The sequence below is a fragment of the Oncorhynchus masou genome, chromosome 5 (assembly GCF_036934945.1).
Source record: "Oncorhynchus masou masou isolate Uvic2021 chromosome 5, UVic_Omas_1.1, whole genome shotgun sequence".
NCBI classification, from domain to species: Eukaryota; Metazoa; Chordata; class Actinopteri; order Salmoniformes; family Salmonidae; genus Oncorhynchus; species Oncorhynchus masou.
In genome coordinates, this window is record NC_088216.1 from 9,546,784 (window position 1) to 9,571,859 (window position 25,076).

General features: G+C 41.0%; 1 protein-coding gene and 1 pseudogene across 1 annotated transcript in view; both read left to right on the forward strand.

Moving 5' to 3' along the window:
- The window catches only part of LOC135525834 (zinc finger protein 850-like), a 227,988-nt pseudogene that overhangs the window by 101,586 nt on the left and 101,326 nt on the right, over positions 1 to 25,076 (forward strand).
- The window catches only part of LOC135525341 (zinc finger protein 729-like), a 54,654-nt gene that overhangs the window by 17,616 nt on the left and 11,962 nt on the right, over positions 1 to 25,076 (forward strand). The window contains exons 8-10 of the mRNA XM_064953046.1: positions 8,341 to 9,448; positions 16,999 to 17,213; positions 23,705 to 23,790. Of these exons, the coding sequence (XP_064809118.1) occupies positions 8,341 to 9,448; positions 16,999 to 17,213; positions 23,705 to 23,790 (1,409 nt within the window). The remainder of the gene's footprint in view (positions 1 to 8,340; positions 9,449 to 16,998; positions 17,214 to 23,704; positions 23,791 to 25,076) is intronic.

Here is a 25,076-nt window from a genome sequence, read left to right on the forward strand (position 1 = left end):
ACTTACAAAGAGCTGCAGTGAGTTTCAGAATGGTTGGCAAGGAATAAGTTAGTCCTAAATATTTCAGATTACCTTAAATTACATGGCCTACTATGCTAATTCTGTAGCGGTATTGTTAGAGGGGGGTAAATAAATATTTTGTTGGGGCGCCAGGAAGGTATTAACCCTAGTTATTAAAGTTAGTTATTACCTATTATAACATTATTATTATTAAATATTATTAAAACTGAAAGGATGAGAGTAGAATAGATAGAGTAGCGCTTCCAGACACATTCTAAACATGATGGAGTCTTAAAGGAGGACTGTAGCATCAAATGATGAAACATTATGGAGTCTTAAAGGAGGACTGTAGCATCAAATGATGAAACATTATGGAGTCTTAAAGGAGGACTGTAGCATCTAATGATGAAACATTATGGAGTCTTAAAGGAGGACTGTAGCATCTAATGATGAAACATTATGGAGTCTTAAAGGAGAACTGTAGCATCTAATGATGAAACATTATGGAGTCTTAACTTCTTATGGCTAACATTCCGCTGAAAAGGCAGAGCGCGAAATTCAATTAAATTGCTTGTTCAATGAACCATCAACAATTAATTAACATGCACCTGTGGAACCACGTGTAACAACACCTGCACAGGATCGGTACAACCGAACATCACACCTGTGGGACAGGTACAGGATGGCAACAACAACTGCCCAAGTTACACCAGGAACACACAATCCCTCCATCAGTGCTCATACTGTCCTCAATAGGCTGAGAGAGGCTGGACTGAGGGCTTGTAGGCCTGTTGTAAGGCAGGTCCTCACTAGACATCACTGGCAAAAACGTCGCCTCTGGGCACAAACCCACCATCACTGGAGCCGACAAGACTGGCAAAAGGTGCTCTTCACTGACAAGTTGCGGTTTTGTCTCCAGGGGTGATGGTCGGATTCGCGTTTATCGTCGAAGGAATGAGCATTACACCGAGGCCTGTACTCTGGAGCGGGATCAATTTGGAGGTGGAGGGGCCGTCGTGGTCTGGTGCGGTGTGTCACAGCATCATCAGACTGAGCTTGTTGTCATTGCAGGCAATCTCAACGCTGTGTGTTACAGGGAAGACATCCTCCTCCCTCATGTGGTGGCCTTTCGGCAGGCTCATCCTGGCATGACCCTCCAGCATGACAATGCCACCAGCCATACTGCTCATTCTGTGCATGATTACCTGCAAGACCGGAAGGTCAGTGTTCTGCCATGGCCAGCGGAGAGCCCGGATCTCAATCCCATTGGGCACGTCTGGGACCTTTTGGATCGGAGGGTGAGGGCTACGGCCATTCCCTCCCAGAAATGTCCGGGAACTTGCAGGTGCCTTGGTGGAAGAGTGGGGTAACATCTCACTTGTTCAGTTTATGTCTGTTGTTGAATCTTGTGTAAATATTTGTTGGAACATATCTTAAGTTTGCTGAAAATAAATGCAGTTGACAGTGAGAGGATGTTTCTTTCTTTTTAAAAAAAAATTAAAATTTTTTATTTTTGCATTTTCCAATTAAGAACATTCAAAACAAAAGTGAAAAGATATTAGACAACGATAGGACAAAGTGACAGTAACAGACGAACGTAACAAAAATAAATTATAATTATAATTATATAAACAAACATACAATAATAACAAAATAACGAGATATTGGATCACCTGCCGTAGGCTACATATTATACATTACGTGTGAAACATTATGTGAGGATTATATATAGATTCAATCAATGAGATGTGGGGGGAGATTCTCCATATAGTCAATAAAAGGTTGCCAAATTCTGTAAAATGTCTAATTTATTCCTCAAGCAGTAAGTGATTTTCTCCAAAGGGATACAACTATTAACTTCCGAAAGCCACATTGCAACTGGCAGGGAGGAATCCAATTTCTATTTCAAGGCAATACATTTCTTTGCAATCGCTAGCAATATTTCTGTTAGCTTTATAGTATGGCTTTGCCTAAGATTGGTGTTAGTAAAGTTACCCAGTAGACAGACCTCCGGGTCTCAAGGGAATGCAACCCCGTGAATTGAGGATATGGTATTGCATACCCTCTGCCAGAAACCGTGTAGTTTTGAACACTGCCAAGTGGAATGGAGGAATGTTCCTTCATCTGAGCCACATCTAAAACATAGGGAGGAGATATCTGGGTTGAACTTGTGCAGTCTAGATGGGGTGATATAGAGCTGATGGAGGAAATTAAACTGGATCATTCTGTATCTGGAGTTCAATGTGGATGTAACTCCATCCCTGCATAGGTCACTCCATAGATCCTCATCAAGATCAATACCCAGATCTTTCTCACATCTAAGTCGGGGTTTATCTAGCCCAGGCAGTGTTAGTCCTGACATAAGAGCATTGTAAACACGGGAAATGGTCTTGAACAGTGGTTGGTCTGCGTGGCAGAGTTGTTCAATAGGCGACATCTTAGGTAGGTTCCATTGTCCCTTGAGAGTCACCCTAATAAAGTTTCGTAGTTGTACGTAGCTAAAGAAGTCCCTGTTAGGCAAGTGGTATTTCTGTTTCAGCTGATCAAAAGACATAAGAACTCCCTCCTCGTAACAATGTTCCAGAAGAGTGATCCCCTTATCAGACCATGGTCTAAAGTTACTATTCTGGAAAAACATAGGGATCAATCTATTGTTCCATAAAGGGGTTTTAGGGGAAAGAAATCCCCCTCGTCCAAACAGCTCATGCAGTTTGCACCATGCCAGGACAGAATGTATGATTAAAGGGTTGTCTGTGATGGTTTTTATAGATTTTCTGTCCCATTTGTAAAACAAATCTGCCCCAGTGTCATCATTTACCTCAAGCTTTTCAATGTTCAACCATGAGGGAGAGGGACCCTTGTCAAACCTCTGAGCCAGAAACCTAGAATGTGCAGCCCAGTAGTACATTCTAAAATTGGGGAGGTTTAAGCCCCCTTGACTGTAATCAAGGGTCAGTTTATCCAGGCCAACCCTAGGGGTTTTGCCATGCCAGATAAACCGTCTGGTCAGCTTGTCGAGAGAGGAAAAAAATGCTGCGGGAACAGGGATAGGGAGAGATTGAAACAGATATAGAAACCTGGGCAGGACATTCATTTTAATTACATTGATTCTACCCAGTAGAGTGAGAGGTAAGTCCATCCATTTATAAAGGTCAACCTCCACCTTTTGCAACAAACTGGCCAGATTGAGTTTATAGAGGTTGTTCAGATTACCATCCACCATTATGCCCAAGTATGTGAAGCCCATAGGCGACCATCTGAAAGGAAACTTGTGCTTGATGGTATGATGGTCAAAGACAGACAACGGTAAGATTTCGCTTTTATCAAGATTGACCTTATATCCAGAGAAAGAACTAATAACACTGTAGTAGGATCTGCAAGTGAGAGAGGGAGTGTTCTGGGTTTGTTAGAAATAAGACAAGGTCGTCCGCAAAGAGTGATAACTTATGGGTATGGGGGCCCACCTCAAAGCCATGTATGTCAGGGCACGTTCGAAGCCAGTCTGATCTGGGTTGACCAACAGGGGAAGACATGACTCCAGTCTCTTAGATAGCATCTTGGTGACCAGTTTACAATCTGTATTAAGGAGAGAGATTGGTCTATAGGAGGCGCACTTTAGCAGGTTTTTCCCTTTCTTGTGGATTACAGTAATCACTGCTTGAGAGAAGGACTCTGGAAAGCAGTTGTCTTCTCTGGCTTTTTTAAGTACCTCCATGAGATCTTTCATGAATGACATGGTGAGCTTGCCGGCTTTGGTAAGAAGTGAGGGTTTATCAGATGACCTACCAAGAACTGTATCTAAGCAAAAATTAAAATCTCCTCCAACCAGTAGCCATCCTGGTGGTGCTTGAGCAACCTGAAGGAAGACATTCTGAATAAACATATGGTCATCGAAGTTAGGAGCATAACTATTCAATAGGGTCCAAGATTCTGAAAACATATGCCCCTGCACCAAAACAAACCTGCCAGAGGGATCAGAGATGGTGTTGTTGACGCAGAAGGGGATTCCTCTTGCTTTGGAGTTAAAAGAGGATGCAAAAACTTGTCCTACCCATTCCCTCTTCAATTTCTTGTGTTCACTGGCTGTAAGATGTGTTTCTTGTAAAAACACAATGTCAGCCTTTAATTTCTTAAGGTATGTATAGACTCTTTTCCTTTTAATCGGGCTGTTAAGACCTTTTACGTTGAATGTGACATATTTTAGTGGGTTAAGCATAGGTTGGGTTTCAAATATGTAACTGAATAGAAATCTATCATATGCAGATAATTAGGAAATGTTTCAACTTTGGTTTGAGCACAAAAGTGACCTGTGTGTCTCTTTAGGAAGGAAACAATAAACATAGAAAAAAGGAAGAAAAAAAAAAAAAAATCCCACCCACCACGATTGTCAGGCAAGAACAACAATCCAAACAATCAAACATGAATACACTTGTAGAGATACTTTGCTGCTCGCTTTCCATCTTGCTCTTACTAGCTAAACCTTGTCGTAAACTAAAACCTGCGAGCTCTCTAAATTGAAAACAAACGTTGTGAATAGATATTTATGGCTGAATATTTACTGCCCACGGTAAGGGATGCTTGAGTCTCTTTACGAAAGATGAACATAAAAGACATAAAAGGCCTAAGCCCACTTATTGCTTCGCCCATTAGATATGGACTAAACCAAAATATACTCTCCTGTAAATGTAATAGAACTCACCCCGGGAAGATACCGTTAGTTGAAAATGTACAAATCAATTAAAGTGACCGGGAGATACCAGCAATTCAATCCGGATAAGAGAGAACAAACGAACTGCGTTTTATCCCCCAGAGAGAACGTCCTGGCTCAGAAGTTGCTCAGTTCTTTGAGAAAAGTGTGCACTTCTCCCGGTGTGTTGAAGAGATGGTTTCGGCCTTTGTACTGAACTTTCATCCGCGCAGGGTGGATGAGGTAGCCGGTGATGTTCTTCTCCTTCAGTGCTTTGGCGGCAGGTCTGAACTGCTTGCGGCGTCTGGCGAGATCCGCGCTCATATCTTGGAAAAGGCTGACCCTCTTTCCATCGATGGTGATGTCCCCTTTGGCTCTTGCGAGTTGCAGTATCTTGTCTCTGTCTTGGAAACGGAGGAACCTGATCAGGACGGCTCGTGGGGGCTCATCTGGCCGGGGTTTCGGCGCTGATGGTCTGTGGGCGCGTTCGATTTCCAGCGGTTTGGTGAAGTTGATTATGCCTAGGACCTCCGGGATCCATTGAGTGAAGAAACGGACCGGGTCACGGCCCTCGCTGTCCTCATTCAATCCCACCACACGGATATTACTACGTCTACTCTGGTTTTCCATCTGGTCAACTTTGTTTTTGAGGTAGGCATTGTCCTTTTGCAGTTGTGTCAAGACCTGGTCATGTCGAGCGATGGTATCTTCAACTGTGCTAATGCGCAACTCTGCCTCAGTCGTTCTCAAAAGGAGATCATTCATGGAGGATTTCAGGTCGTCAATGGAGGAATGGAGTTCAATTTCTTATCGATTTTCAGAGAAAGACCTCTGTTACCATCCTGAATTTCCCGGAGGAGAGTAGCCAGCATGTCGGCAGGCTCGCAAGAGCAACAGTCTGGAACAGTCGTCTGAGTTATGAGGGCTAATGCTCATCTTGCTAGCTGTAGCGTTATCGTTATCTTGGGAATCAACAACGTTTTGGTCGTCCTTCTTGCCTCTCGGTCGGAAGTCCATGGCTCTTTGGGAAGGTAAGTACTTGACAATTCATCAGCCGATGTTAGAATATTGTTTCAACGTTGTTATTTGGGTAAAAATAGAATAACTTTGAAGAGCTCGGTTTGTCAACGTCTGCTCAGCTCCGCGGCATCACGTGCTCCCGTTTCTTTCTTTTTTTGCTGAGTTTAGATTGACGAGGGGCAAAAAACAATTTCATCAATTTTAGAATAATGCTGAAATGTAACAACATTTGGAAAAGGTGAAGGGGTCTGAATACTTAACGAATGCACTATGTCTGTGTGTATACTGAACCAAAATATAAACAACAATTTCAACGATGTACAGTTCATGTAAGTCAGTCATTGTAAATAAATAAATTAGGCCCTAATCGATGGACTGTACATGACTTGGCAGGGGCGCAGCCATTGGTGGACCCTGGAGGGCATAAGCCCACCCATTGCGGAGCCAGGCCCAGGCCCAGGCCCAGCCAATCAGAATTAGTTTTCCCCCACAAAAGGCTTCATTACATAGAGGAATACAACTCGGGTGGCTGGTGTCAGACGATGTTGAGATCCTTGGCTGGCGTCGTTATATGTGGTCTGTGGTTGTGAGGTCAGTTGGATGTACTGCCAAATTCTCTAAAACAACATTGGAGGCAGCTTCTGGTAGAGAATTGAACATTCAATTATCTGGTAACAGCTCTAATTGCGCGCTCCCTCAACTTGAGACATCTGTGGCATTGTGTTGTGTGACAAAACTGCACATTTTAGTGTGGCCTTTTATTCTCCCCAGCACAAGGTGCACCTGTGTAATAATCAAGCTGTTCAATCAGCTTCTTGATATGCCACACCTGTCAGGTGGATGGATTATCTTGGCAGAGAATCAATGTAAACTAGCAGGGATGTAAAAAAATTCTGCAATCTTTTTTTTCAGCTCATTAAACATCCAACACTTTACATGTTGCATTTTATAATTTGTTTATTGTAATTACTATCAGTTTTAGGAACATCTTTCCAAATATTTCACCTTACTTTTTACTTTACAAAATATGACATCAGCGATAATCAAAATGTTGAAAATCTGTGAACGTCTAAATAAGAAATTGGGCCATTTAAACAGCAGGTGTCGAACCCTTTCAACAACGGGGAGATTTTACGTGGAGATTTTACTGATGTGCTTTGTGTCTTCGACATAAAAACAAGTTTTGGACATCCACTTAAAATTACTTATATACTTACTTTGTGTTTAAGGAAGTGTGTACAGTCTTGGCCAAAAGTTTTGAGAATGACACAAATGTTACTTTTCACAAAGTCTGCTGCCTCAGTTTGTATGATGGCAATTTGCATATACTCCAGAATGTTATGAAGAGTGATCAGATGAATTGCAGTAAAGCATCCTGAGACCATGTGTGGGTTTGCTTCTCAGCCAAGGGTGTGGGCTCACTCACAGTGTTGCCCAAGAACACAGCCATGAATAAAGAATGGTGGCTTGGGTAACAAAACATCCATATTTTGGGTCCATGGCCAGGAAACTCCCCGAACCTTAATCCCATTGAGAACTTGTGGTCAATCATCAAGAGGCGGGTGGACAAACAAAAACCCACAAATTCTGACAAAATCCAAGCATTGGTTATGCAATAATGGGCTGCCATCAGTCAGGATGTGGCCCAGAAGTTAAGCTAATTGACAGCTAATTGACAGCATGCCAGGGCGGATTGCAGAGGTCTTGAAAAAGAAGGGTAAGCGCTGCAAATATTGACTCTGCATCAACTTCATGTCATTGTAAATAAAAGCCTTTGACACTTATGAAATGCTTGTAATTATACTTCAGTGTTCCATAGTAACATCTGACTAAAATATCTAAAGACACTGAAGCAGCAAACTTTGTGGAAAGTAATATTTTTCATTCTCAAAACTTTTGGCCACGACTGTCAGTTGCATTCTGTATCATACATCTAGGAAAGTTATATATTTAGAACTATCTGCTCGATTGGAATATTTTTATACACTGCTCAAAAAAATAGAGGGAACACTGAAACAACACAATGTAACTCCAAGTCAATCACACTTCTGTGAAATCAAACTGTCCACTTTGGAAGCAACATTGATTGACACCTCATCAGGAGCATGCCCAGGCGTTGTCGGGAGGTCATACAGGCACGTGGAGGCCACACACACTACTGCGCCTCATTTTGACTTGTTTTAAGGACATTACATCAAAGTTGGATCAGCCTGTAGTGTGGTTTTCCACTTTAATTTGTAGTGTGACTCCAAATCCAGACCTCCGTGGGTTGCTAAATTTGATTTCCATTGATTTTTGTGTGATTTTGTTGTCAGCACATTCAACTATGTAAAGAAAAAAGTATTTAATAAGAATATTTCATTCATTCAGATCTAGGATGTGTTATTTTAGTGTTCCCTTTATTTTTTTGAGCAGTGTATATTCATATTCAGAATGAATAAATAAGTAGTGTAAACATTATCAGTAATTACCAGGAAACTCTACAACATTTGTTTTAAAATCACACTAAGATTGTTAAAACTGGCCTTATGTTATTGAGGGATCTGATTAAGATTTACCCTCGTAGCAAGGCCGTTTTATCATGTGGAGGTTTCATTTGTGTCTCTATTTTAAAAAAACACTGTCTTTGGCAGGAGAAAGACTAGACTCAGAGGAACCAGAGCCAGAGCCAGGGACGTCCAAACCAGCAAGAAGACACCAGTGCTCCTACTGTGGAATGGGTTGTAACTGGTTAGGGGACCTGAAACAGCATGAGAGAATACACACCGGGGAGAAGCCTTACCACTGCTCGCAGTGTGGTAAGTGTTTCAGTCGGTCAGGGGTTCTGAAAAAACACGAAAGAATACACACAGGGGAGAAGCCTTACCACTGCTTGCAGTGTGGCAAGTGTTTTAACCAGTCAGGGGACCTGAAACAACATGAGAGAATACACACAGGGCAGAAGCCTTACCACTGCTCCCAATGTGGAAAGTTTTTCACCTGGTCAGGGAATCTGAAACAACACAAGAGAATACACACAGGGGAGAAGCCTTACCACTGCTCTCAGTGTGGCAAGTGTTTCAACCTGTCAGGGGATCTGAAACAACATGAGAGAATACACACAGGGGAGAAGCCTTACCGCTGCTCCCAGTGTGGAAAGTGTTTCAACCAGTCAGGACACCTGAAAACTCATGAGCTAATACACACAGGGGAGAAGCCTTACCACTGCTCCCAGTGTGGCAAGTGTTTCAAACGGTCAGTTGATCTGAAAAAACATGAAAGAATACACACAGGAGAGAAGCCTTACCACTGCTCCCACTGTGGAAAGGGTTGTTACCGGTTATGGGACCTGAAACAACATGAGAGAATACACACGGGGGAGAAGCCTTACCACTGCTCCCAGTGTGGAAAGTGTTTCAGCCTGTCAGGACACCTGAAAGCTCATGAGCTAACACACACAGGGGAGAAGCCTTACCACTGCTCCCAGTGTGGCAAGTGTTTCAACCGGTCAGGGGAGCTGAAACGACACGAGAGAATACACACAGGGGAGAAGCCTTACCACTGCTCCCAGTGTGCAAAGTGTTTTAACAAGTTATGGGGCCTGAAACAACATGAGAGAATACACACAAGGGAGAAGCCTTACCACTGCTCCCAGTGTGGAAAGTTTTTCAGCTGGTCAGGGAATCTTAAAAGACATGAGAGAATACACACAGGGGAGATGCATTACCACTCCTCCCAGGGTGCAAAACATTTGCCCATTTAGGAAGCCTGAAAGAACACGAGACACAGAGGAGAAGGCTTACAAAAGCTCAAGACTTTTGGAAAACATGTTTCTCATAACAATCACTTAAACATCATTAGAGAATCCACACAGGAGAGAGGAATTGCTTCTCTTAGCATGTATATTGATATTTCACATCTCATTTTTCTTACAATTCATCAGAGAACATACACAGTTCTCCCGTTGTCTTATGTTGTTGCCTTATAATGTGTTGACCTGTTTTTACCAGATGAAATTGCTTCTTCCAATTATTGATAAACATGTACCTGTTAAGAAACTGACTGTTAGATATGTTAAGGCTCCATGGATTGATGAGGAATTTAAAAACTGTATGTTTGAAAGAGTTGGGGCAAAATGAGTGGCTAATAAGTCTGGCTGCACATCTGGCTGGCTGTTTTATGTACTGCAAATTGAGAAATTATGTGACCAAACTCAACAAAAATAATCAACTTTATTATGAAGCCAAGATCAATGATATAAATAATGATGGAAAAAAAACATCATGAAAGAAAAGCAAGTATTGAATTTTGTAAAGTTAGTGTGGGAGAGGTGGAAAAATTGTTATTGATCAATAATGACAAACCTCCTGGCATTGACAACTTAGGTGGAAAGCTACTGAGGACAGTAGCTGACTCTATAGCCACTCCTATCTGACATATTTTAATATGAGCCTAGAGGAAAGTCTTTGTTCTCAGGCCTGGAGGGAAGCCAAATTAATCCACTACCCAAGAGTGGTAAAGCGGCCTTTACTGGTTCTAACAGCAGACCTATAAGCTTGCTGCCAGCTCTTAGCAAACTGTTAGAAAAAAAGTGTTTTACCAAATACAGTGCTATATTTCTGTAAACAAATGAACAACATACTTTCAGCATGCTTATAGAGAAGGGCACTCAACATGTACTGCACTGACACAAATGACTGATGATTGGTTGAGAGAAATTGATAAGAAGAAGATTGTGGGAGCTCTATTGTTAGATTTCAGTGCAGCCTTTGATATTATTGACCATAACCTGTTGTTTATTAAGAATGTTTGTGCTATGGCTTTTCAACCTCTACCATAATGTGGATTCAGAGCTATCTATCTAATAGAACTCAGAGGGTTTTTAATGGAAGCTTCTCTAATGTCAAACATATGAAGTGTGATGTACCGCAAGGCAGCTCTCTAGGCCCTCTACTCTTTTCACCAATGGCCTGCCACTGGCATTAAACAAAGCATGTGTGTCCATGTATGCTGATGATTCAACTATATAAGCACCAGCAACCACAGCTATTGAAGTCACTGAAACCCTTAACAAAGAGTTGCAGTCTGTTTTGGAATGGGTGGCCAGTAATAAACTGGTCCTGAACATCTTTAAAATTAAGAGCATTGTATTTGGTACAAATCATTCCTTAAGTTCTAGACCTCAGCTGAATCTGGTAATGAATTGTGTGGCTGTTGAACAAGTTGAGGAGACTAAATTACTTGGCATTACCTTAGATTGTAAACTGTCATGGTCAAAACATATAGATTCAATGGTTGTAAAGATGGGGAGAGGTCTAACCATAATAAAGAGATGCTCTGCTTTTTTGACACTACTCTCCACAAAGCAAGTTCTGCAGGCTCTATTTTTGTCTAATCTTGATTATTGTCCAGTCGTGTGGTCCAGTGCTGCAAGGAAAGACCTAGTAAAGCTGCAGCTGGCCCAGAACAGAGCGGCTGTCACGCCCTGGCCATAGAGAAGCTTTTAATCTCTATTTTGGTTAGGCCAGGGTGTGACTAGGGTGGGCATTACAGTTTCTTTATTTCTATGTTTTCTATTTCTTTGTTTTTGGCCAAGTGTGGTTCCCAATCGGAGGCAGCTGTCTATCGTTGTCTCTAATTGGGAATCATACTTAGGCAGCCTTTTTCCACCTGTGTTTTTTGGGTAGTTGTTTTCTGTATAGTTAATTTGTTCGAATGTTGTTTGATTAAATAAAAATCATGAACACTTACCACGCTGCGCTTTGGTCCATGCTTTCCGACGAGAGACGTGACAATTATGTGTCATGTTTTGTGTTGACCGCAGGAGGGGCAGCTGCTGCTTTTGCAACAGCTAATGGGGATCCTAGTAAAATACCAAATACCAAACTCTTTTATTCTCTCTGAGCTCAGAAATAAAGAATCTTGGTTTGACTTGGACTCCAGCAGATCCTTATATTATAATATCCACTACAACTCACCCACAGATTGCTGTTTCATGATTGTCTCAATGAAGAGTTCCTCATTCCACTTTCCTGTGGGCATTTACAAGCCTCCCACTGGTTGAATAAACGTTTCCACGTCAAATTAAAAAAACATCCTTAGTGAAGGTTCAATGTTATCTTCATCCCTAAACTCGCAACATTAACTATTGTCTATTGTTATTCTCAATGACATTCCTGGCCTTATGAAATCCTGACTAAATACAATGTTGATGTTCCCACCAGCAACCATTTGTTTATTTGATTATATTTCTCCTTAAGATGAATATTGTTTTAATTCTGCATTAGTCACGCATTGCTTTGGTCGTGTGTTCCCTTATGGGTCAATGATTTTAATTAGAATTTCGCAATTATGCTCTGTCCTCAATCACTTACAGTTTCTTTGGAAAGTATTCAGACCCCTTGACTTTTAGGTTTAGGTCATCAGTAAAGGGGACATCTTAAATATTACAATGACCCTTTCAAAGACAGACATCCCCCGGACCTCCCCCTATAACTATTTTTAAAAGGGTAAAAATGATCTGTTTTCTATAGCATTAAGGTCAGGGTGTGGTGATGCCCACTCCAATTCCTTGACTTTGTTGTCCTTAAGCCATTTTGCCACAACTTTGGAAGTATGCTTGGCGTCATTGTCCATTTGGAAGACCCATTTGCGACCAAGCTTTAACTGATGTCTTGAGATGTTGCTTTAATATATTCACATAATTTTCCTCACCCATGATGCCATCTATTTTGTGAAGTGCCCCAGTCCTTCCTGCACCCCCACAACATGCTGCCACCTGTGTGCTTCACGGTTGGGAATATGTGCAAGCATCCCCCTTTTTCCTCCAATCATAACGATGGTCATTATGGCCAAACAGTTCTATTTTTGTTTCATCAACTTCAGGCATTTGGAAATCGCTCCCAAGGATGAACCAGACTTGTGGAGGTCTACCATTTTTTTCTGAGATCTTGGCAGATTTGTATTTATTTTCCCATGATATCAAGTAAAGAGGCACTGAGTTTCAAGGTAGGTCTTGAAATACATACACAGGTGCTCTTCCAATTGACTCATGATGTCAATTAGCCTATCAGAAGCTACAAAAGCTATGACATAATTTTCTCTGGAATTTTTCAAGGCTGTTAAAAGGCACAGCCAACTTAGTGTATGTAAACTTCTGACCCACTGGGATTGTGAAATAATCTGTCTGTAAACAATTGTTGGAAAAATGACTTGTGTCATTAACACAGATGTCCGAACCGACTTGCCAAAACTATAGTTTGTTAACAAGAAATGTGTGGAGTGGTTGAAAAATGAGTTTTAATGACTCCAACCTAAGTATGTAATCTTTGACTATAAACTAGACTGTAAATACTGTATACTGTATCCTTCACCATCTATTCTTCACTATATATTGCATCTTAGCTGCTGTGTTTCTGCTCATCCATGTTTTATACTTCTATATTTCCCATTCCTTTACTGGATTATGTGTATTAGGTTTAGCAATAACATCTGCTAACCATGTGTATGTGACCAATAACATCTGATAACCTTGTGTATGTGACCAATAACATCTGATAACCATGCGTATGTGACCAGTAACATCTGCTAACCCATGTGTATGTGACCAATAACATCTGCTAAACATGTGTATGTGACCAATAACATTTGATTTGATTTGAACAAAACACATCCATGTGATGATGTTTGATCAATGTGGAAAACGGATTGGATTTGTAAAAATCCATCTACAAAAGGTATTTTTTATTAATTTTCACACAACTGGTAACCAGTGACTGGTGACATTTTGTGTTTCACCCAACTGGCAACCTAAATCCAATGACAGGGGACATTTTGTTTTTGATTACATGTTGAATTCACTTTAGTTGACGAATCAAACAAATGTAAATACAAACTAGATGTTGAACTGTCTGTGCCCAGTGGGATGGTTTGGATAAGCGGCAGGTGTTGGATCAATATCCACCTTTGTCGCTAAATTTCTATGCAATTTGCATCAAACAGGTTTATTGCGGATAAAAGCCTTTGCGTGATGACGTAGTGCACGGAAAAAAATGTTTTCCTGTTGAATTCCCATGTACTGAATGAAAAATGCAAGTTAAATGGGTTTCCATTGCATTTTCAACTCAACGGTTTTTCAAAATCATCAGTAGAGTTATATAGCAAAAGTCCTCTTGTCCCATGCACCGTAGCCAACAGCTCAAAGATACAGTGCTGGTAGGCTACCGACATGAGATTATTATGGATAAGAGCGACATTATTTTATTTGTCAAATGGCAACAAAGCATCAATCATCATCATGTCACCAGAAGAAGACCATCAAAATGTATTGGAAAGGAGCATCAAGCTCAACACATGCACTTTCACCACCCTGTGAAGTTCATCATTTATTTAATCTGTAGCCTAATAAACTGCATGGTTTCTTAAGTCGTAGTGGGAGGACCACACAATATATCATCGTGTGACTCCAAGTTAACTAAGATATGATCGTTTTTAAATCAATATTTGCACATAAAGGATTAATGCCGCCACTTCTCGTTTATACATTTTTACTGACACAAAATGACCCCACCATGTCAAACGAAGTAACAAATCGTCTGTCGGCATTTAGAAAAGTGTACAGGCATATCCTGTTTCCATCAGCCCGGTCTTTAGCTTGGAAATGGTTGGATCAATATCCACCTTCATGATATGGATGAAGCCAGATTTGGAATGTCTGAGTAGTTCTATATGATGTCATAATACACCCCTCCGATAATCAAGTGATATTTGGAATGTCTGAGTAGTTCTATATGATGTCATAATACACTCCTCCGATAATCAAGTGATATTTGGAATGTCTGAGTAGTTCTATCTGATGTCATAATACACTCCTCCGATAATCAAGTGATATTTGGAATGTCTGAGTAGTTCTATCTGATGTCATAATACACTCCTCCGATAATCAAGTGATATTTGGAATGTCTGAGTAGTGAATAGGATTATTAATCATAAACTCCTATAGCAACAATACACTGTGGCTTTGACTTCAAGAAGATAATGGGCTGATGGGTGGTGGTGCTACCCTATAGGTAAGGCTGTCCAATATGAATGTTCAATACACACAATAGGTTGATCGGTAGCTAGTTAGCTTGCTGTCCAGTCTAATACAAATGTTCAATACACACAATAGGTTGATCAGTAGCCAGCAAGCTGCTACGTCTTGAGCCGGACGGGAAGCTAACACGGCAAGCTAACACGGCTCGCTAACACAGCTAGCTGTCAACAAAGTCCAAATGGACTCTAGGCCTGGTGGTGGCAGTAGTGCAAATACAACCACTGTTTACCGGAGCTTCCTGAGTGAAAAATAATTTCGCTATATAAAGTGGGCACGACAAACCCTATTCCCCCTCAGGAGACTGAAAAGGTTTGGCATGGGTCCTCAGATCACAACGCAGGGCCAGACGGATTACCAGGACGTGTACTCCGAGCATGCGCTGACCAACTGGCAACTGTCTTCACTGACATGTTCAACCTGTCCCTGTCTGTAATACCAACATGTTTCAAGCAGACCACCATAGTCCCTGTGCCCAAGAACACCAAGGTAACCTACCTAAATGACTACCGACCCATGTCACTCACGTATGTAGCCATGAAGTGCTTTGAAAGGCTGGTCATCTCTGTGAAGATGGGAGAACCTTCCAGAAAGACAACCACCTCTGCAGCACTCTGCCAGTCTGGCCTTTATGGTAGAGTGGCCAGACGGAAGCCACTCCTCAGTAAAAGGCACATGACAGCCCACTTAGAGTTTGCCAAAAAGGCACCCAAAAGATTCTCAGACCATGAGAAACAGGATTCTCTGTTCTGATGAAATCAAGATTGTACAATGGCCTGAGTGCCAAGTGTGACGTCTGGAGGAAACCTGGCACCCTTCCTACGGTGAAGCATGGTGGTGGCAGAATCATGCTGTGAGGATGTTTTCCAGCGGCAGGGACTGGAAGACTAGTCACAATTGAGGCAAAGATGAACAGAGAAAAGTACAGAGAGATCCTTGATGAAAACCTGCTCCAGAGATCTCAGGACCTCAAACTGGGGCGAAGGTTCACCTTCCAACAGGACAACGACCCTAAGCACACAGCCAAGATAACACAGGAGTGACTTCAGGACAAGTCTCTGAATGTCCTTGAGTGGCCCAGCCAGAGCCCGGACTTAAACCTGATCGAACATCTCTGGAGAGACCTGAAAATAGCTGTGCAGCAACATTCCCAATCCAACCTGACAGAGTTTGAGAGGATCTGCAGAGAAGAAAGGGAGAAGCTACCCAAATACAGGTGTGCCAACCTTGTGTTGTCATACCCAAGAAGACTTGAGGCTGTAATCACTGCCAAAGGTGCTTCAACAAAGTACTGAGTAAAGGGTCTGAATACTTATGTAAATGTAGTATTTCAGTTCAAATTCCTAAAAACATGTTTTTGCTTTGTCATTATGTGTTATTGTGATGACGGAAAAACTTAATTTAATCCTTTTTAGAATAAGGCTGGTAACGTAACATCTGGATTTCCGAATGCTGTCCTCTCCAAATTTAGCTGCATTTTATTGGTTGGGATTGTTTTAAGATGGCCATACTGTGGATTATTTAGCTGTTTGATTTTTAATTCTAGGTCCCCTTTAGGTATACATATAAATATATATATACATATGTAATACCAGTCAAAAGTTTGGACACTTCAAAACCTTGAAAAGAAAAATCCAGTTATAAACGTGTTTTCAATGCATTTCTATGGGCAATATTAGTAAAGCCCAAATTCAATATTTAATGTATTTATTTATATGTATATACAGTACCAGTCAAAAGTTTGGACACGTCTACTCATTCCAGAGATTTTCATTATTTTTACTTTTTTCTGCTTTGTAGAAAAGTGAAGACATCAAAACTATGAAATAACATATATAGAATCATGTAGTAACCAAAAAAGTGTTAAACAAATCTAAATATATTTTATGTTTGAGAGTCTTCAAAGTAAGCGACCCTTTGCCTTGAAGACAGCTTTGCACACTCTTGGCAATGTAGAAAAGTTAATATAATGAAAAACCCTGCAATGAGTAGGTGTGTCCAAACCTTTGACTGGTACTGAATATATAGTTATATATATATATTTAAATCAAATATTGAATTTGGGCTTTACTAATATTGCCCATAGAAATGCATTGAAAAACACATTTAATAACTGGAAAAAAATACATATTTGTTTTAAGTTCCGATGATCAACATAGACAACACACTTTCACAACCCTTCCAAACCTCTCTACAACATCCCCAACAAACACCTTCACAGCCCTCCCAAACCTCTCTACAACATCCCCAACAAACACCTTCACAACCCTCCCAAACCTCTCTACAACATCCCCAACAAACACCTTCACAACCCTCTCTACAACATCCCCAACAAACACCTTCACAACCCTCCCAAACCTCTCTACAACATCCCCAAACGTCTCTACAACATCCTGACATCTGGAGATATCAGTGGTCACTCTTCATCAAGAGCAGGTATGATGAATCTGTCATCTCAGACATTACAACTAATGTGCTGTGAGATTAAATGCTGTAATGCTGGAGGAAATCAATTGTAACTCTTCATGCAATGGACAAATCTTTCTCTCTCAAGATTCTCCTCCATTAGACTCTCCTGGTGCAGGACAGAGTCAGAGTGCTGGTAATTTTCATGTCTACTGATTTCAATGGTGTCAGAAGTCTCAGAAGTGATGCGTAGCACCAGATTTAGCCAACAGCTCATTTACATCTGTCCAAGGGAATATTTGAGGCCATCTAGATGTCTCTCTGAGGCCCACCGGAAGTGATGCAACATGAGGTTTTGTAGAGAGCTGCTGCTGACACCATGTCCTCTGTTGCTATGGTTACTCTGATCACTTTCTTACTCATAGTCTCTCCTTTACCACACCTTTATTATGTATCTTCTCTGTCAACTGACAGACCCTACCAACCAACTGACCAACCTTTCCTTATTAAAAACCACTTCGGGTTACTTTGTGCAATTTCTGCCTGAAGACATACCCTAATCTAACAGCCTGTAGCTCAGGCCCAGAAGCAAGGATATGCAAATTCTTGATACCATTTGAAAGAAGACACTGAAGTTTGTGGAAATGTGAATTGAATGTAAGAGAATATAACACAATAGATCTGGTAGAAGAAAATACACAGGCGTTTCTCTGTGCTTTTAATGTTGTTGCATCTTTAAAATAAACAAGAACAGCCAAACATTCAGTTATGATACTGGGGCTAATTCCAAATAGGAACATAGGTAGGCAACAGTATTTGACCAAAGTTTCAGACAGATACCTTCAGGAATGAGTGAGGTACATGCCATTGAGCATGAAGTCACCCAGGTGTCCCTCGCAAGTTTCCCAAATGTACCAAGTGTCCGAATTGGAACATCGAAACATTGATGCAAATAACTATATACAAAATACAAAAAATGATTCAAACATACCCGGAAAATTTGAAGAAAAAAAAATAATATTTCAAAAAATAAAAAATAACAAGGGTAATTATTTACACTCAATGTTCAATAATGTGAAGACCCTCTACACAATATTGTGCTGCTGATGCCACAGTGCATAGCAGTCTCTTTCTGCTGTGAAGCAGAGGGTCACTGAACAGGTGGTGCAGGCGACAGAGGATTTCTTGTGGCAAAGAGCACAACGAAGCCTCCTTACTGAGCCCCTTTTGCACTCATTCTTGCCTGCAATAAGGAATTTAAGCATGTGCACACCACTGGTTGAAGGAGCAGAAGGGACAGAGGTAGAGGGGAATGAAGGTGCTACAGTGGTCTTGCTGTAGCTGGCCAGCTCCTGGATGAGCTGCTCTCTGAAGGCTAGCTGTGAGATGGGGGGCTGTCCACAGCTCTTGGCCATTTCCTTCTGGAGGATGAAGGCATTCACCACAGCAATGTCAATGAAATGATAAAACAATGTCTTGTACCATTTCATGGCTTTGTGGAGAACATTATAGTATCCTATCAGCGCATATGATAGGCCCACACCTCCCCCCATGCTCTTGTTGTAGTCCTTTACTGCAGTTGGAATGGGGACATTTTTGGTGGTCCATGCCCCTGTAGCGCCCTTCACACGCTGACGACGTGATCACCACTGAAGGATTTGTGGATAGTGGAGCACATCGCCACCTCTCTGGTGTCCATCCACTTCACAAACAGCAGGCCATCTTCACGGATCCATCTCATGGTACCCCGCTCAGCCTGCTTAGGCATGTCGTTCACCCTGGTTTTCGGAAAGCCCACTCTGTTGGTCCGAATGGTGCCACATGCCCACACATCCAGCTTTCTCAGGTCTGTGAACAGGGTAGGGCTTGTGTAAAAGTTATTCACAAACAGTTTGTAGCCCTTCTCTAGCAGCTGAAAATCTAATAACTGCATAACGGAGTCATAGCTGAATCCCTTACCGGTCGCACAACTGTTCTTACCCTCATAGACAAAAAAGTTGCACGTGTATGCACACGCAGAATCGGCCAAAACAAACAGTTTGTAACCCCATTTAGTCGGTTTGTTAGGCATGTAGTGTTTTAGGCCATTTCTGGCCTTTGAGGCAACCATCCTCTCATCTATGGAAAGGTTCTGGGCAGGCTGAAAATAAGTATTGCAGGCCTCAATGATGTCGAGGTAGAGAGGTTTAATTTTGCAGAGCTTATCAAACCTTGCCGTGCCTCGTTTCGTCTCGTTGTCCTTATCAACTTCTGGGTCACTGATATGAAGCGCCCGTGAGATTGTCAGAAACCTTTTGCATGACATGACCGTGGTGGGGAAAGGCAGTTGATAGAGGGGTGCAGATTTCCAGTAGTCCTTCAGGGTTTTTAGCTTCACAAGACCCATGTAAATGACCATAGAAAAGTAACAAAAAAGATCTGACCTGGAAATGGGCTTCCATGTCTCTTTCTTGCCTTCCTGCTTCTTAGCTCCGTACTTATTAGTGTTCAACACCAGGGAATCAACAACTGCCGAGGTGAAAAACAACTGAAAAAGTTGCATGGGGCTGTACTTGGAGTTCATGTCCAGCTGAGGACCTGGTGGCCTCTTTGGTCTGAAAATTGGAGGTGGTGGGGCCACATCCTCCTCCAGCACAGAGTGCCAACGACCCTCCTCCGCACTGCCAGCGAGTTCCACACTTCCCTTCCTCCGCTTCTTTGTCACCGGCTTCACACCTCTTGATGGCCGGGCGGGGGTAGGTGTGGTGCCGGAGACAGCAGGGGTCCGGCTGGATGGACCAGCTTCAGTGGGGGATTTGCACCTTGGCAGTATGGGCTCCCAATCAGAATCGCTGGGACTGTGAAATAAAGACAAAACAGACACAGATTATATATATAGAGTAAGTAAACATCCACTCAGGTGAGGTGTTGTATTTTATCTAAACATGGAATGGACATGTAATATATACAGACACAGACATACATTCACCCACAATGCAGAGCAATGTTTACTTTATACATATGTGTACTTTATATTTCATGTCCTAGTCATTTTTTTATATATGGCAAAAAAATAAAAATATCTCAAACAACTCAAATGAATAATATTTGATATTATTCATTTCAAACAACGTTACTCACCAATCCAACACAGAATCTTCTCCATTTAGAGTCAAAAGAATAGTCACTGTCTAGTCTGACTGATCTTGTCGTAATTCACTCTCACTATCTCTATCAATCTTGTCAATGATATCGTGTAGATCTGTATACTTTGTCTTTGCCTTCGATTATAAAGATTTACTTGCCATAATTATTCTCTGAAAATGCTCTCAAATCAGAAATGCTGCACGTAACCAGCGTGGCTGCCTCGTAGAGTTTTCAATGGCGAATGGTTGTGTCTATACGTTTGAGTTTCCCACAAACGATAGTCTTCCTGGATAGAACCATCACATGTTGTCGTTTACCTGAGCTCATTGGCTATCTACCCAGCTAGATTTCAAGACGATCAGTGGTCATTGGTCCGAAATACAGTCATTGTTTGCCGTGTTCAAATCAGTTCCTTTCTGTCAATATGTCCCGGAAAAGAACCATGAAGTGTGGTTGTTTTACTAACAAACAGAGGATTGCAATGAAACCAAACATGACTCGATAAACATCCGTTTAGATTGAGTAATTACATCGAACGTTACGTCCAAAGGAATTTACGACAACCAGTTTACAAAATGTTTCCTGTGAGGCTATAAAAATGGATTATATCGAACAAAACGACACTATTGTTTTGTCGTGACCTTTAGTGTTGCCAAAAGAAGAAGATCTTCAAAAGGTAATTGATGAATTTTATTGCTATTTCTGATCGATAATCGCATTTGAATTCTGACATGGTGGCTAGACTAACCAGAGGTTTAGCTTTCATTTGGTTTATTGCACTTCTGATTTAATTGAAGTTAAATATTTATAATAATGACATTTCGGGCAATTTTTGTTGAAACGTTTCCCTAGAGGAACGCCCGTACTAGACAGGTTTTTAAACAGTCTGCTACTCAGGTCCATAAACTAGGGTATGCATATAATTAGTAGATTTGGGTAGAAAACTAAAGTTTCCAAAACTTAAAATAATGTCTGCGAGTATAACAGAATGGATATGGCAGGTGAAAACGAGGAAAATCCAACCAGGAAGTACTATTATTTTGAAAGGCTGTTTTTCCATTGAAAGCCTATCCACCAAACAAAGATTTAAGACACAGTTCACAAGCTCTATGGCTTCCTCTACATGTGACCAGTGTTTTGCCATTGTTTCAGGCTTTTACTCTGAAAAATGAGGGCGATACAGCACTTTCAATGAGAGGATAGTGGAAATTTCCAGACATGAGCCAAGCACATCTTTCTTGTTTCTCCTTTTCTATTGACGAAGTTTTTCTCCAGTTGAAATATTATTTAATTATTTATGAGAAAAACAACCTGAGGATTGAAGATGTCCCTTGGGGGTATCCGTACCTATGTAGGACATGCGAGGGTTTGGTTAATAAACAGTCTGGAGCTAGAACCTCGTTGTCTCGCGTCCTTATTTTAGATCATACTACAGATTGACATGTTTCTACAAACTTTTATTGTACTTTTTAAAAACTTTGTCTGGACTTTGTGCCCGCACCTTGTGCATTCGGATTACTGGACTAAACGTGCGAACAAAAAGGGGGGTTTTGGTCATAAAGAGGGACATTATCGAACAAAACAAACATTTATTGTTTAACATGGAGACCTGGGAGTGCCACCAGATGATTAGAGGTAAGGGAGTAATTTTAATCGATATTTCTGACTTTTGTGACACCTCTCCTTGGTTGGAAAATGGCTGTATGGTTCTGTGGCTAGGGGCTGACCTAACAATTGTTTGGTGTGCTTTCGCCGTAAAGCCTATTTGAAACAGGACAATATGGCTGGATTTACAACAAGTTTATCTTTAAAATGGTGTATAATACTTGTATGTTTGAGGAATTTTAATTATGGGATTTCTGTTGTTTTTAATCTGACGCCCTGCAATTTCACTGGCTGTTGTCGAGGTGGGACGCACTTGTACCAGAGAGGTTAACAAGAAATCTGTGGAGTGGTTGAAAAACGAGTTTTAAGGACTCCAAACTAAGTGTATGTAAACTTTGACTGTGTGTGTGTGTGTATATATAAATAAATATGCAACCATTTAAACAACTGCATTAGCATGAGAAGTTAAAACTTGTTTTACTTACTGATCAAAAAGTGGATCCTTTCCTTCCAAAAACATTTCTTCTGCATTTACATTTAAGTCATTTAGCAGACGCTCTTATCCAGAGCGACTTACAAATTGCACTGGAATCAAAACTCTGGTCACTCACAGAGTCCTCATCCATTCCTTCTGTGTCACTCTCCTGGTCAATTTCTGCAATAATATCATCAAAGTGATTATACTTGGACTGAGATTTAGCTTTTCCACTCTTAGTAACCATGTTTAACTTTTTCAGACTTGAGAAGTCTGTAGAAGAGAACGAACTGCTGTGAAACGTAAACTACCGTGCATCTGGTTTCCTTTCACCAGAGAATGAACTCTGTTGTGCACAGCTCTAGCATGATGGCTGTTTTGTCCTACAAACGGCGTTCACATACTGCTGGAATCCCAGCTCATTGGCTATCTAGCTAGGTTTCAAAACGATAGGTGGTCATTGGTCCAAGAACCTTAATGGGCTAATTCAGGTCTTGTATAGCCAATACGTAATGTAGAATTATGAAACATGTTTGGTTGTCTTCTAGAGTGTCTGAGGATTGCACAGAAACCGAACTTGACCATGTTAAGCTATGTTTGATTGCTAACAAAATTTGATTCCATAAAATTGTTTTGTTGCAAGGCCCATTATTATCTAAAGAGAGGTCCATTATTATCTACAGAGAGGCCCATTATTATCTACAGGGAGGCCCATTATTATCTACAGGGAGGCCCATTATTATCTACAGAGGCCCATTATCAGCAACCATCAGTCCTGTGTTCAAATGGCACGTTGTGTTAGCTAATCCAAGTTTATCATTTTAAAATGCAAATCGAACATTAGAAAACGCTTTTGCAATTATGTTAGCACAGCTGAAAACGGTTGTTCTGATTAAAGAAGCAATGAAACTGGCCTCCTGTAGACTAGTTGAGTATCTGGAGCATCAGCATTTGTGGCTTTGATTGTTGTTATTTTAATGGACCAAAAAAATGATTTTCTTTCATAAACAAGGACATTTCTAAGTGACCCCAAACTCTTCAACGGTAGTGTATATATAGAAATACATGTTTAAAATTTACACCAATTGATTGGTGAGAAGAATAGGTGGCTAAGTCAAACAAGATTTTTATTTGTCGGGGACAGCCCCACTGGTAAAAGATACTAGTCCATCTTCATGTCAACTAACAGAACTCTGCTGGTTGTCCTGGTAACAGATACCAGTGGGAAGATCTATTATATTTGTTCAAACTAAACTACAGCACTTACTTTGATGAGTCAAATCTGATCCTTTCTTCTCTTCTCCTCCTCTCACAGTTCCACTCAGCCCCGTTGTTTTCCTGCAGTCCACCAGCAGCACAGACAACCTCTTCCTACCCAGCAGTAAGGTGCTACCGGAAGAGGTACGAAACGGGGACTCCAGGAGGGAGGAGGGGCTAGCGTTGTCCTGGTAACCATAAAGAGGGGACACAGACGCATATCATTATGGATGCTGATGTCACTGTTGAAAAAGTGCTTTACAGAAGCCCAGACCAGACCCTGAGAGCAAGCTGTATGCTAGACCAGACCAAGCTGTACCATCTGGTGTTCTGATCTGGAGAGACTCTTCTCTGCCTCGTCAGCATCAGGATGTTGTTGAGGCTCCCCAGAGGATCCACAATAGTCATGTCTCGCTCCTGTGTGAATGAGAACATCAAAAATATGGTAAACTCATCAACTTCTATTGCAATCACAGTCTTACAGGAGGAATGAATACATATCTAAAAGGGGACTAAATTAGCCGCTTTAAATATATTTTGTAAATATTGTTTGTGATCAGTGGTGTAAAGTACTTAAGTAAAAAATACTTTAAAGTACTATTTAAGTAGCTTTCTGGGGAATCTGTACTTTACTATTTTTGACTAATTGTACTTTTACTTCACTACATACATAAAGAAAATGTACTTTTTACTCCATACATTTCCCTGACACCCAAAAGTACTCATTACATTTCGAAGGCTTAGCAGGACAGGAAAATGGTCCAATTCACTCACTAATCAAGAGAACATCCCTGGTAATCATTACTGGCTCTGATCTGGCGGACTCACTAAACACACGTTTCAATTGTAGATTGTCAGAGAGTTGGAGTGTGTCCCTGGCTATCCGTCAATAAAATAAACAATAAAATGGCACCATCTGGTTTGCTTAATATAAGGAATTTGAAATTATTTATATACTTTTGATACTTCAGTATATTTGAACTTTTACTCAAGTAGTATTTTACTGGGTGACTCACTTTACTTGCGTACTTTTCCCACCACTGTGATGCAAATATAAAAGGGCCGTTCCACAAAATGGGTGCATTTTGCGTCCACTTGATATTTTAAGTAGAAATGCACTGTATATTATATTTTAAAACCCGGCTATACTAGAATAAGTGCACTTTAATATAGACCACATAGAATTCAATAAATCCATTTTTGAAGTTCCAAAAATATATGTACCAATGGCAGATTGCCCCTTAATAAACAATTCCTACAGTACAGAACAACATATTCAAGTGTAGAACTTCAGTATAATGCCCCTTTAAAAACAACTGCATAGTTTGTGCCCGTTTTTAAGACAGTACTCACTGGTGGTAATCGGATCTTCAGTCTCATTTTTCACTCCCAAAACGTCTTCCTCTTTTATTGAGATATCCTCCTCTTTT